Source organism: Panthera uncia, assembly GCF_023721935.1.
Source record: "Panthera uncia isolate 11264 chromosome D3 unlocalized genomic scaffold, Puncia_PCG_1.0 HiC_scaffold_8, whole genome shotgun sequence".
Taxonomy (NCBI): domain Eukaryota; kingdom Metazoa; phylum Chordata; class Mammalia; order Carnivora; family Felidae; genus Panthera; species Panthera uncia.
Window position 1 is genome coordinate 69779970 of NW_026057586.1, and position 12700 is coordinate 69792669.

A 12700-nucleotide genomic window follows, 5' to 3' on the forward strand; every position below is an offset into this window, starting at 1 on the left:
ACCTCTTAACTGCATGATGTGAAAGTGGGCTCTCTGGAGAGGCCACTGCAGTGGTGGCTTCCTGAGGAAGGTGCCTGTTTGGCACCATTTGACTTGTTCTCTGCCTGTGGGTTGCCCTGGCCTGGGCCTGCATGGTAAGTGTCCCAGACTGCCAAATTTGATCCCTCTTATGGGAAACAGCCCGTAGCTACCAAGGGAAGCTGAGGCCTTTCCTTCCCAGTCAGTTCTGGGCCTTTGGAACTGAAAGGTAATTGACCTTCACACACTGTAGGGAGCATGCCTACATGCTCAGTCTTTCTGCCCCTGTACTGCTTGCCGACCACTGCTGTAATGGGGTGTCCGTCAGCCAAGGTAACGAAGTAGGGTCTTTTCCCCTCCCCCTACACCACCTCCTGGACATTCAGAACTGGAGCTAAATGGCCCCTGAGTGAGGCTGGGAGCTGGGGAGGGCTATTTCTCCACTGGTGGTGGAAATGAGGTGGGAGCTGATTTGCCATGGCTGGGTGTCAGCAGATGCTGAGGGACACTTTTTGGTTCTCAGCTCCAGCCGTGGCCTGGGCTCCCTGTGCTGCCCTGTCTTTTGGTAGCAAGTACCCTTCTGCTCAAAGTGATATCCCTGAGCAGCAGTAGAGGAGGTGGGGCAAATGAGGGCATCCAGTGGTGCTTATGGCTGCCTCAGCTTCGAGGGTGCAAAGGTCCACCCCCTTATCCTCTTTCTGACCCCTCTGCAATGTGGGATCCTTTCCCTTGGGGGCAAGGGTGAGAGTGCCATGTCCATCTACCATGCGCCACTGATGCCTGAGCCAACCTCTCCCAAGGACCCCTTGACCCACATTGCTGATGCTACTACAGTCTTCCAAGACAGTGAGCCCATCCTTCTCTTCCCTTTCTCCCTTGCTTCACCCTCCCCTCTCCCTCATTTGTAGGGTGGCCAGATAAAATACAGGATGTCCCATTAAGTTTTAATTTCAGATAAACAATAAATTTTAAGTATGTCCCAAATATTGCATTTCCCCCCATAAATCTGACAACCCTCTCTTCCTTTTCCTCTCTTTCTCCCTCCCTCACCCTCCCCACCTCTGAGAGTTGGCAGTCTTATTCTGGCATGTTGCTGTAGTAACATGAATTTGGTGGGAGTGAGCAGGTGGGGAGGGTAGCCTTAACTTCAGTGCTATTTCTGCTATGCATGGGCCAAAGGAAACAAGGCCAGTGCCTTTTGGGAGCTCAGTTTCCCATCTATAAAGTGGAGATAAAATCCTGTACCTGTAAGCACCGATGGAAAGTGCTAGCTGCTGCTGAACGTTTGCTTGATTGGTTTCAGAGTCAGGCCTCCCACTCTGGCTCACTCCAGCAGCCTTGGTCCTGGGCAACCCATTCCCAAGGACCAGTTAGCCCTTTGGTTCCCACCCAACCATGTTCTCTGTGTAATTTGTTTCCTCCTGGCAAGGGTTGTGTCAGGATGTAGGGCTCAAGCCAGTGTCTCCGTGTCCCTGACTTGGAGTAGGAACATCGGGGAGACCCTACTTCTCCCTCAGTCACCCAGGGCCATAGTGGGTGTCAGAGGGTCATGCTTCTCAGAGGTCATGTGAACAGTGGACAGCATGCTAGGTTTAGAAGCATAAGGTTTAGAAACATAAAGTTTAGAAGCTGGCCCATTTTCCCATGAGTTTCCTTGAACAAACATTATGCAGTTGAGTAATGGTGGGTCTCTATTGCCTCAGCTTCCCAATGGGCATAACACATATTTTGTCCTGGGTGTCAACTAAGGACACATCTAATGGAAGCTCTAGGACAAACAAATCATTCCTTCTCTCCTTCTTTGTGTAAGTAGGCTCTTAGGAAGTGGTATTAAGGGACAATTAAGAGCAATGTCTTCGGAATAAATAAACAACAACAACAACAACAACAACAACAAAAACCCTGGATCTTGAATCTGCCACTTAAGAGATGTATGACGTTGGGAGTGACTTCACCTCTCTAAGCCTTAGTTTTCTATCCATAAGATGGCCATGATAAGTGGTCCCAGGGAAGGTTTGAGTGTGAAATGGGCTAAATTCATTAAGCACTTGGCACCATGTGTGATATGCAAGACATCACTTACCAGATGATAGCTGTGATTTTAAAATTTTTAGTGCCAGGCAGCAGCTAGAACCAGATAGGACTTCCTTTGTTTCCAGTAAAATTTCTTTAATTGTTTAAAATATAAGCTGTGAATTCCAAGGGAAAAGGGTAAGGGTCAGAGTGATGGGTTGGGAAAGCTGTGTGCTGAGTCAGACAAAGCCTTATGCAGGCATCTCCTACCTACCTGAGGGGGCAGCCACTCCCAGAAACCTGGGGGCTACATCACCTGGGTCCTGCAGGAGAGTCCCCTGCTTCCACAGCCCTGTCTCTGTCCGAGGTGCTGAAACCTGCTCCGGGTAAGATTCCTTCTTGTCAGGCATACCCATGAATTACTTGCTCATTACCTTAATTCAACTTCACAAGTATACACTGAGCATCTACTGTATATGGAGTAGAAGTAAAAAGAATTTAGATGTACCTGTAACCCACGTGGCTCATAGATGATAGGGAAGAAATTCAAACACACGCACAAATGCCTTAGAAGAAGTGAGGACAAAAGCTAAGGATTCATTTCCTATTTCTTGGGTTTCAGTGACATTCACCTCTTGCGTTTGCCTCGCTTCTTCCCCTATGCAATCTTGGCATCCTCCAAAACTGTGCCTCTCATACCTTTCCTGATCTAACCACAGCATATAAGTCTTCCCCAAGGCAGCTTTTTCTCTACTCACTAGTCTCAGTGTCAAGAGGAGTAATGATCAATTTCTGAAGGGATAGTATATAGATAGACAAAGGAGAGGGTCAGGGGTCTCTGAGAAGTGGGGGGGCTGCCTAGACAGGGGTGAGCTCCTTGTCATACTTCTGCATGCCCTCGTCTGGGAGCAGCACCTCCACTGTGAAGCTGACCTTCTTGGCGTGGACAAAGCTATAAGTGTTGTCAAAGCGCAGGACATCTGGGGGAACAAATGGACAGATGGGCAGTTAGATCTGGCTTCATACTCCCCATGTCTCTGCCCTGGCCACCAGAGGGATGACAGGCTCTGTTCCTAATTGCTGTGTTTGCTAAGCTGGAGCAAGTTCTCACTACTCCTGTCCCTTTCCCATGGGAGCCATGTCTGTAAACAGACACTGACCTCCTCTTGGCATGTGCCCAGGCTGGCTTTAGTTGCTCCAACCGACAATGAGAACAATGGCCATTGCATCCTATTGTCTCTACACCTGGACATCGCATGATAGAGGTGTGGGGTGGGCAGTTGAGAATGTCAAAGGCCTCTCAGCCTCCTTGGATAAAGTGAGATGCTGGCTAAGGCCTGTGTACACCCTCTACTTCCTCACAACCACCCCAAAAGGCAGGGTTTGTAACCTCTGCTTCACAGATGAGCAAGCTAAGGGTCTGGATTGGTAAGATTTTGCCCAGTGTAATGCAGCTACCATGAAGCTGAGGTGGGACCCTGGCATCACACTCAGCTCTGTGGCTCTGGACAAGTTGATTTACTTCTCAGAGCCCCAGTTTCCTCCTGCAAAATGTTGCATCTGCCCTATTCTCTGCCTGTGTCCTGAGTGCTCTCATTCCCTGCAAGGCCTATGTGTCTCTGGCTCTTGGTGTGTGGCAAATGCTTGACAGTGGGGCCTGAATGAACAACTGTGTGAATGAATAGCACTAACCTAGGCTGTATGTTCCTGGGGAAGGGGTTGGTCACTGACCCTCTTTTTCTCCCTCTAAACTGTGAGACAGGTGGCCTTCCAGAGCTGGGGCCCAGCCAGTGTAGACTTACATACACCAGCTTCTGAGCAGGTGAGGCTCCCATCCTCAGGCACCATGTGGGCATTGTAGCGCTGGCTGGGCAGCACTTCTGTCATCTCCCCAGCCCTCTGTCGCTCCCCCATCTTGGTCTTCAGGAAAACACCAAAACCAATGTCTGCACCATCAGATGAGAACTGCCACCTGGATGAGCGGGAGGAGGACAAGTTCCTGCTCAGTCTGATGGGAACTTGAGGGTCTAAGACACAGCCAGGGATGGGTTGGTGGCCTGGCGCTTACCTGAGGACACAGCCTGGGAACAGAATCTCATATTCCACCTGGTGTGAGGAGCCACGGTTGATCTGCACTGAGTGCTCATACTGAGTCTTCACTTGGTCCCGCACATACATGGACTTGGGGATCTCCCCACCATAGTTAATCTGCAGACACAGGACAAAATGGGCTTGCTTCTCTCTTTTGGCCATTGCATTGTTTGCGCTGTTTCATCTGCTTGAGATGCTTTCAACATCTTCTGGAAGTATCCTGCTCACCCCGTCCTCTCCCACCCCCTGGGGAACCTTCCCTGACCCTACAGGGTCAAGGCCTCTTCTGGAAACTTCCCCTTCCAGTTCATCCCTCTGAGTCAAATTTTCCTCATTTCTTGTTTGCCTATACAGCTTCTGAGAGCCCGGTGATGGTAGGGCTGGGACTGTCTAGCTCAATACCTGGCTCACAGGGGTTTCTCCATAGACATTTGTGGAATGAATGATTGGGTGAGAAAGGAACTCAGCTCTATTCCTTTCCCCTCCCCTGTCTGGGGCTCTTTATACCTTAGTTAAACATTTGGGGTTCCCATCTGGGTCAGTCAGAGTCCCCCCAAACTGAACAGGCAGTTCCTCGGGACTGATTAGTTTCAGCAAACCGTCCTTCCAGTTGCCTGTGGGCAGAGGGGTTGAAGAGTTGTTACCAGACATGGAGGGGACTTGTCAGCCCCTCATTCCCACCAGGGGGACCTGAGCTTGGGGAGAAACCCTACAAGGATTAGGCTTCCAGGGCCAATTCCTCAGCTTCCCAGGCCTCAGACTGCAGGAAGTGTCTTTCAGCATTATGTTGCTATGGAAACATGTTTCCTCCTAGGTGATGGGTTGGCACATTTTTGAGGGTCTTCCAGTCATGAGTAATGAAGATAAGAATTATCTAATTGTCTCAAGAAGACTTTATTTTTTTAAAATGTTTATTTTTGAGAGAGACAGAACGTGAATGGGGGAGGGGTAGAGAGGGGGGTAGAGAGGGAGGGAGACAGAATCCAAAGCAGGCTCCAGGCTCTGAGCTGTCAGCACAGAGCCTGACGTGGGGCTCGAACCCATGAATCATGAGATCATGACCTGAGCCAAAGCTGGATGCTTAACCTACTGAGTCACCCAGGTTCCCTTCTCAAGGAGACTTTAAAGCCTTATGAGGTCAAGGACCTTGTGGGGGACCATACAGCACATAAGTGGCATTTATTGACCTTTCCTTCTCTGAATCACATCTTCTCTTCTACTGTTCTTCCTCATCCTCCCCAGCCCAAATTGGCTTTAGAAACACTGAGGTGTTGAGTGTTGAAAGGAAAATGAGGCTCATAGGCTCATTGGTTGATTGACTATCAACCAAACTGAAACTGATAAAGAAGAAGGTGTGAAGGCCTTAGTCACCAAAGACAGGGAATGAAGCAGAGGTAACTGGAAAGACTTTGTCGTGTAAAATACATTTCGCTTCACTTTTGAGGACACATTTCTGAGTCTAAGTGGCACAGAGCTCAGGGGACAGAACTGGAATTACTTACTTCCCAATACTATAATTTTTCTGCGAGTGTCTTCACTCAGGAAGGGCTTCATGAGGTTGTAGCCCACAGGGAACAGTTTGGTGGCTGGAGAGATATAAGCAGAGATAATGGAGGAGAAAATAATTCCATTGGGTCATTCTCTCCATAACATTCATAGCCAATCATATGGAGGAGTCAATTGGAAAATGCCCTGCACCTGACAAACCATTCACCAACTGGTCAACCAGCCAACAAGCAAGCAACCAACCAACCACCCAATCATTCATCCAATCTATCAACAAACCAACAGAATGGTCAATCAACTTATCTTCTATTCAGCCCACCAGTCAACCACCAACCAGTCAGCCAACCTACCAAATAGTCAAACAACCAATTATCAAATCAGCCAACCAGAAAACCCATCAGCCTGTTAAGCAACCAGCTAACCACCCAGCCAATTACCTTCTGCAGCCAGCAGAAGATCTAGCCAAACAACAAACCAGTCAGCCAACCAACCAATCTGCCAACTAGCTTCTCACCTACCTACTCAACCAAAAATGCCAGCTGATCACTCAGTCGACCAAACTAACAACTATACAACAAACCAACCAGTCACCCAATCAACCAACCAACCAACCAACCAACTATCCAACCAAACACCAGTCATTCAACTAGACAGCCAACCAACTTGCCAGTAAACTAGACAATCAACTAAGCAGCTAATCAACAAATCAACCAATTAACCAGCCAACCATCAAATATCCACACACTCTTCCATCTACCAATCCACTCAAACAACAACACAAATACCTATTGAACATCCACATGGTCCCAGGCCTACAAAAGATACAACAGAAGTGGAAAATCAGAGGCCCTGCCTTCAAGGAGCAGACAACTCAGGAAAAAAACCAGGATGAACACACATAAGACAACTAGAGGCCTCCAGAAGACAGCAGACAGGAGAGGCCAGACTTGAATGTTCCAGATGCCAGTACCACAAGCAGTTTGGGAATGGAGAGATCAATGTGGGTGGGAGAAAAGAGGGAGGATTCCTAGAAGAGCTAGTGTTGGAACTGCCTCTTCTTGCAGTAAGGCCAACCATAGAAATCGCTATTTATGGAGCACTTACTTTGTTCCAAGCACTCTAAGTGATTTTTATGAAGCCAAGCAACCAACCTGCCTCACTACTACCCAGGAAAGAAGGCACTTTTGTTGTCCCCAGGGCTCAAATGAGGAAACAGAGGTACAAAAAAGTGAAGTCACTTGCCACACCTTTCACAATGAGCATGAACTTCAGGGTCTCCGGGTAATTCTCTTCAAGGAGGCCAAAGAACTGTGGAACCAAGAAAGACCCCATCAGAGCCTACATCTCATCTTCTCCTATCCCCATCACCTTTGCAATCTCCCATCTGGAGTGTTCAAAGAGAGATAGAGGGTTTCCCTTCTTTTCATCACCTCCACTGGCCTCTGGAGGACAGCTTCGCACCTCAGACTATAACAACCACATTTTAATAATAATTATTTTTAGAGTAAATCTTATAGTAATTATAGTATAGCAATATTAATGACTATTGTATATTAAATGTTCATTATTTGCCAAGCACTGTGTACACATTTTATATATCAACTCACTGGAATATCCCTACATCCCTTTGAAATGCAGAATATCAGTGTCCCCATTTTGTAGGTGAGGAAACTGAAACATGGAGGGGTGAAGTGACTTGCTGGAGTCACAGAGCTAGGGATGACAGAGCTGGGAAGGGTTGGCAGAAGGTGGTCCTGGTGGTGTCAGTACAGTGTTGAATCTGAGGCCTGATTTGTGGGCTCTTTCAGGAAACACATTAAGGCCATTTAGGTCCTGAGTCACAGTGCTGGGGCCCAGAAAGTCCACTGTCTTTTACCAAATCCTGGCTCTGAGTGAGCAAGAAGGTCACTGCAGACCGAACTCATCATTAAAGTAGGCAGGGGTCACCCAGGGGCCTTCTCCTCACCTCTTGGTACACTTCCACCAGAGGTTTCCAGAAGTGCTTCAGTCCCAGGCCCTCGCAGTCAAATATCATCACAATGGTCTCAATCTTCTTTCCCAGCTACAAGGATGAAAATAAAGACCAGTACCCAGGTTTAGGGTGCAGGCTCAAAACTTGGGAAATGGTGACCCTAGCACATGACCCCTCAGAGATTCTTCCTGTCCCCTACTCTGAACAAGTGAACAAAACAGTGAATGCATTTACCCACACATCCACCCACCCATCCATCCATCCATTCATCCATTATCCATTTATAATCCATCCATCCATCCATTTGTCCATTCATCCATTAATTGGCCCACCCATCCATCAATTCACCCATCCATCCTTTCTTACTGCCATTCAATCATCCATTCATCCCTCCATTTGTCCAACTGATATTTATGAAGCACCTATTTTGTGCCAGACACTGAGAGTATAACATATAATACTCAATAATCCACAGTTCTGGTCCTCAAAGGGTTCACAGCCTGCTTAGAGAGACTGACAAGCAACCAGATCACTATAAGTTCTGAGATAGACGCTGCAAATAAACAGCACAGGAACTGTGAGAATATATGTTAACCCATATATGACGGGGACATCAGAGAAGGTGACATCTAAGTTTGAGACATGAAAGATAGAAGGGAAAGAGCCAAGGGGAGTGTGGGAGGTAGGGGTGTGCTGGAAGTAGAGTTATCCAGACAGAAGGAACAGAAGGGGCAGCCTCAGAGGGAATAACAGTAACTAGGGTTGAGAAATATGCATGAGGCTGTGTGTGCTGAGCCATACATTTGCATTATCTCATTTAATCTTTGCAACCATTATTTATTATTTATAGGTGAGGAACAGGCTCAGAGAGGGGAGACCACTCTCCAAGACCACACAGCTAGAAAGCAGCAGAGCTGAAATTAAACTCCAGAGTTCTTTGATGGTGATAGTAGAGAGCACAGGTGTATTCCTGGGACCATGTTCCCTGGCAGCCTCACCTCCCCACACAGGAGCTGGCCTTACCCGCTCTGTCTGCAGGTCACACTCATGCAAGATACGCTCGCAGTCCCTCATCTTGGTCTTAAGCAAGTCCTGCTTGGTGACTGAGAAGAGCAGGCCCTTTGGGTCAAGCGGTCCAATGATGTCATACCACACGGGGCAGCCATCCCGGTCATAGCCACACAGGCCTCCAGGCATGTACTTCTGGATCACCTGGGCATGGAAAAGATACACAGAACTTGGCATTATTCACCTCCCGGAGACCCCCAGACTAGGTTAACTTGGGTGGCCCAAGCCTACACACATGATACAATCACTGTCCCTTCCCTGAAGGTGGCACTATTGTCCAGGTGAGAAAACTAAGGGACCTTCAAGGGAGGGCCTTACAATGAGTACATGGCAGAGCCAGGCCTTACCTGGGCCTGGCTGAAGGCTTCTGGAGTCCTTAATGTTCTGGAGTACCCCCCACCCCCCACCCTGCAACATCTCCCACGTTCTTTTCCATTGAGAGAAGTTAGGTTTAGTGATGGAAAACATGGATTCTGAAGGTCAACATATCTGGTTCAAATACAGACACTACTGCTTCCTTGTTGTGCATCCTTGAACAAGTGACACTATCTCTCTGAGTCCCATTCCATTCCCTCTTCTGTAAAATGGTTTAGATACTTCCTCCCTTAGGGGACTGTTGGGGAAACTCCCCAGTATCAGTGACTGGCCCACAGTTCACGCTCTACAAATGCAACCATGTCCATTGTTTTACTAAGGTGCCAATGGGTGGGACTGTTCTCTCCAACTCCTTAGTGGGTTAAGTTTCTTTCCCACCAGACAGGATGTTCTGAGCAAGACCCTAGAGGTGAGGGCTCAGAGGCACAAGCTGACTGTGGTGGTGAAGAACCCAGCTTCATGAATTCAAATCCCAGCTCCACATTGGGGCTGTGGGACTTTGGGTAGGCTGCTTAACCTTTGCTGGACCTCAGTGTCCGCATCTGTAAAATGGGGACACTTGCACCCACCTCATTGAGCTGTGAGGACTAAATAAGTTCATGCGGCTAAAGTTTTAACTCAGGTCAGAATCTCATAAACACCCAGAAAATATTCATAATTATCATAGGAGAGGTGCCTGTAGGCCTGTGGGCAGTTCCACAAGCTTCCCAGGCTTTCTGGCCTTCACTCATGCTTTCCAGTGAGCCAGAGGCTGTTTGAATGCTGTGTCTGTAAAAACTTGGGATGTGTGTGTGGTGGGGGGGCTGTTGGCTCACCTCTGGGGGCTGCCAATCAAGGATGTGATCAATGTCCATGGACTTCCGGAACTCCATGTACTGAAAGAGAGAGGAGAGGTAAGGTCTCACAGGCTCCCAGCACCTCTGAGATGGGGGCTCAAGACATGGATTGCCCCCCACAAAGCCCTTCCCCAAATCTCTGGGGGTGGATGCGTCTCACCTTGCGGAGCATGGCCTCTGATTTCTGCAGGTCAAAATTTCGAGCTGTGTGAAGATGGAAGGAAGGTGTGAGGCGACAGAGAGGCTACCTTGTGGTTACCTCGTCCTGGTTCTGGGCTGTGAGGAGCTAGGCATGGCACTGGGGGCCTGGGGAAGGACCTTCATTCTCTGCACCCTCCCTTCTCCTGGACCTGAACATATGAAGTGAGATGGCATGGCTGGATTCTGAGAGCCATGAGTTGTTGTGGAACAGTTGGGACAAGGCCCCTCTTGCTGCCCCTCAACCTGATCCGCCCCCCACACCCCAACCTCTGCCCTCACCTCGGAGCCAGCGCAGAAGGAAATAGTCATCAGGATTGGGCAGGGCAGGCAACACATCCTGCACATTTTCTCGGAACTGGGAAGGGAGATGCTGGTTAAAGTGGCTTCTGCACTTAGCCTTTGCCTCCAGACCCAATAATTATTTTCATCATCCCTTCTCTTACACATGCAGTCTGGTGCATAATGGTAGAAGGATGGGTGGGCAGATGGGTAGAAGGAGAGATGGATCATTGGATGGATATATGGATAGATGGGTAGGTGAATGCAAGTAAGGATAGATGCTAAGTAAATGAATAGAAAGAAGAATGAATAGAGGAATGGGTGGGTGGATGGAAAAAGAAGGAAGGAGAAATCAATGGATGGAAGGAGAGAGAGATAGTTGAGTAGAGAAAGGAGAGATTGGTGGGTGAATAGAGAGCAGGGGGGATGGATAGATGGGTGGGTGGGGTGCAGGGTTGGATGAAAGAAAGGATAAATTAGTGGGTGGGATGTGGGCAAGTGGATTGGAGTATGGAGGTATCCATAGTTCTTTCCATGTGCTGACTCACCAAGGCTTCTGCCTTTTTTCATTCCATTTTCTACAAAAGCATGGTTAGTGATTACGTGTCCCCTTCCCCATTGACCATGGGGATGACAACACACCCTGCCCTATCTCGCTCTTCCAGACAGTTTGTCTTTCAGGGTCCTGGGGAAGGAGGGGGAACAGACTCAGAGGTGCAGACCATTAGCATCCTTAGTCTCCCACCTAAGGGGCCTGGGAGGGATAGGAAGGGGGCAGCTGTTTGGTAGAGCTCTCTAGTTCTGGTTCCTACATGAGAAGTCAAGTTTGATCTGGCACACACACTATTATTGCTTGGATGCAGTACTGTTCCATCAACTCCTGCCCTGGACAGAGCTGATGTCCCTGGCCGCTTTGGAGCATGGCCCTGGGTAAGGTGACAGTAAAGGGAAAATATCAAAGACACTCTAAGCCAACAGAGTGGGCCAGGGCTCTGGCCACCCCCTCCCCTTGCCCTTCAGCCCTTTTCTTCTGGGGCTCCAGGGAAAGGGTCTCTCACCTTGGCCAGGGTCTCTGCCTGCTTGGGGCTCAGGTCTCCGACTCGGCCACTCATGGTGTCTGGATGCGGCTGGAGGAGTGGGGGCCGCTTCAGGCAGAAGCCAAGCTTGATCTGTGGCCCTGACCCAGGTAGAGCCTTTTGCCCCACTCCTGGGTGTGGCTCCAGGCCCCTCCTCCTTAGCCAACTGTTGGATTGCACATTACATAATTGGGATTAAGTGAGGTCCCGTGTTTGGCTCTGAGACAGGTCTGGGGGGCAGGCGGGCACAGGATAGCATGCCAGAGGGCATGGTTGTCCAGGCTGGGTGCCTGTAAAACCTCCATCCATGCTCCCAGACCTCTAGAGAAGGGGGCAATGTCAGGAGGAGTGAGGACTTCTCCCTGCAGGCATTCTTTCTCTCCCATCCTCAGTCTCCCCATCTCCCTAATGAAGACACCCCACACCTGGAGTTATGCAAAGGTCACCCCCTACACACAGCTCTGACTGGTAAGAGTCAGGGACTTGGCCAGTCCAGTAAATAATTCATTCAGTTTGTTGGGGGTGGGAAACTCACATCCTTTTTCATCAAGCATCCATATTTAAGAAGAGACAGGCTAGGGCAGAAAAATGGAACTCAAATGTGTCCTTGCTGAAGGTTTGTTTTTTTCCACAGGATCATAGGATTTCTATGATGCAATGCTGGCCCTGAACCTTCAGCATGAGGAAGGGCTGAGCACCCCCACCCTGTTGCCTGCTTTCCCATCACTGTGATCCCTCATGCCCTGGGCCCTAAGGGAGAGGTGGTGCATATTGATAGTCTTGGGGGACAGTGAGGATGTTTTTTGAGATTTTTTAAATGTTTATTTATTTAACAGAGAGTGTGCACAAGCTGGGTAGGGGCAGAGAGGGAGAGGGAGAGAGAGAGGATCCCAAGCAGGTTCCATACTGTCAGCACAGAGCTCAAAACAGGGCTCAGACTCACAAACTGTGAGATCATGACCTGAGCCAAAATCTGTCTCTTGATCTAAGGAGACAGAGTCAAGTCGGATGCTTAACCTACTGAGCCACCCAGGCACCCTTGGGATTTCAAACACCTGATCAGTGAGGGGTGTCCACCAAGTATGCAAGGTGATGAAGGAAGCCCAGAGGATTTCCCTGCCTTTTAATTTCTGTCATGCTGCTTGATGTTCCACCATTAGACATGCTTGCGAGGCCCGGCCCTCCTCCCCATTCCTCTAGGAGACATCCCTTTCAGGGTAACATCTCTGAATGTCACTTGTCTCATTTATGGAATGGGGCTATCA

General features: G+C 48.9%; 1 protein-coding gene across 1 annotated transcript; it reads right to left on the reverse strand.

Moving 5' to 3' along the window:
* Positions 1-2631: 2631 nt before the first annotated feature.
* Positions 2632-11552, reverse strand: SEC14L3 (SEC14 like lipid binding 3). The gene is made up of 12 exons (XM_049618995.1): positions 11418-11552; positions 10360-10435; positions 10040-10083; positions 9859-9918; positions 8624-8812; positions 7595-7690; positions 6876-6936; positions 5625-5708; positions 4630-4736; positions 4100-4239; positions 3834-4003; positions 2632-3011 (listed from the first exon to the last, which is right to left on the reverse strand). The coding sequence occupies exons 1-12, from the start codon at positions 11469-11471 to the stop codon at positions 2890-2892; spliced, it is 1203 nt and encodes a 400-aa protein (XP_049474952.1). The 5' UTR covers positions 11472-11552; the 3' UTR covers positions 2632-2889.
* Between the last annotated feature and the right edge of the window lie 1148 nt (positions 11553-12700).

Excerpts from the sequence above, each read along its gene's own strand:
- SEC14L3 (XM_049618995.1), bottom strand. The coding sequence starts at position 11,471 with ATGAGTGGCCGAGTCGGAGACCTGAGCCCCAAGCAGGCAGAGACCCTG. Across the intron at positions 7,691-8,623 it reads GTGACCTGCAGACAGAGCGG|CTGGGAAAGAAGATTGAGAC; the intron begins GTAAGGCCAGCT and ends TCATCCTTGTAG. Across the intron at positions 4,240-4,629 it reads ACCCCAAATGTTTAACTAAG|ATTAACTATGGTGGGGAGAT; the intron begins GTATAAAGAGCC and ends CTGTGTCTGCAG.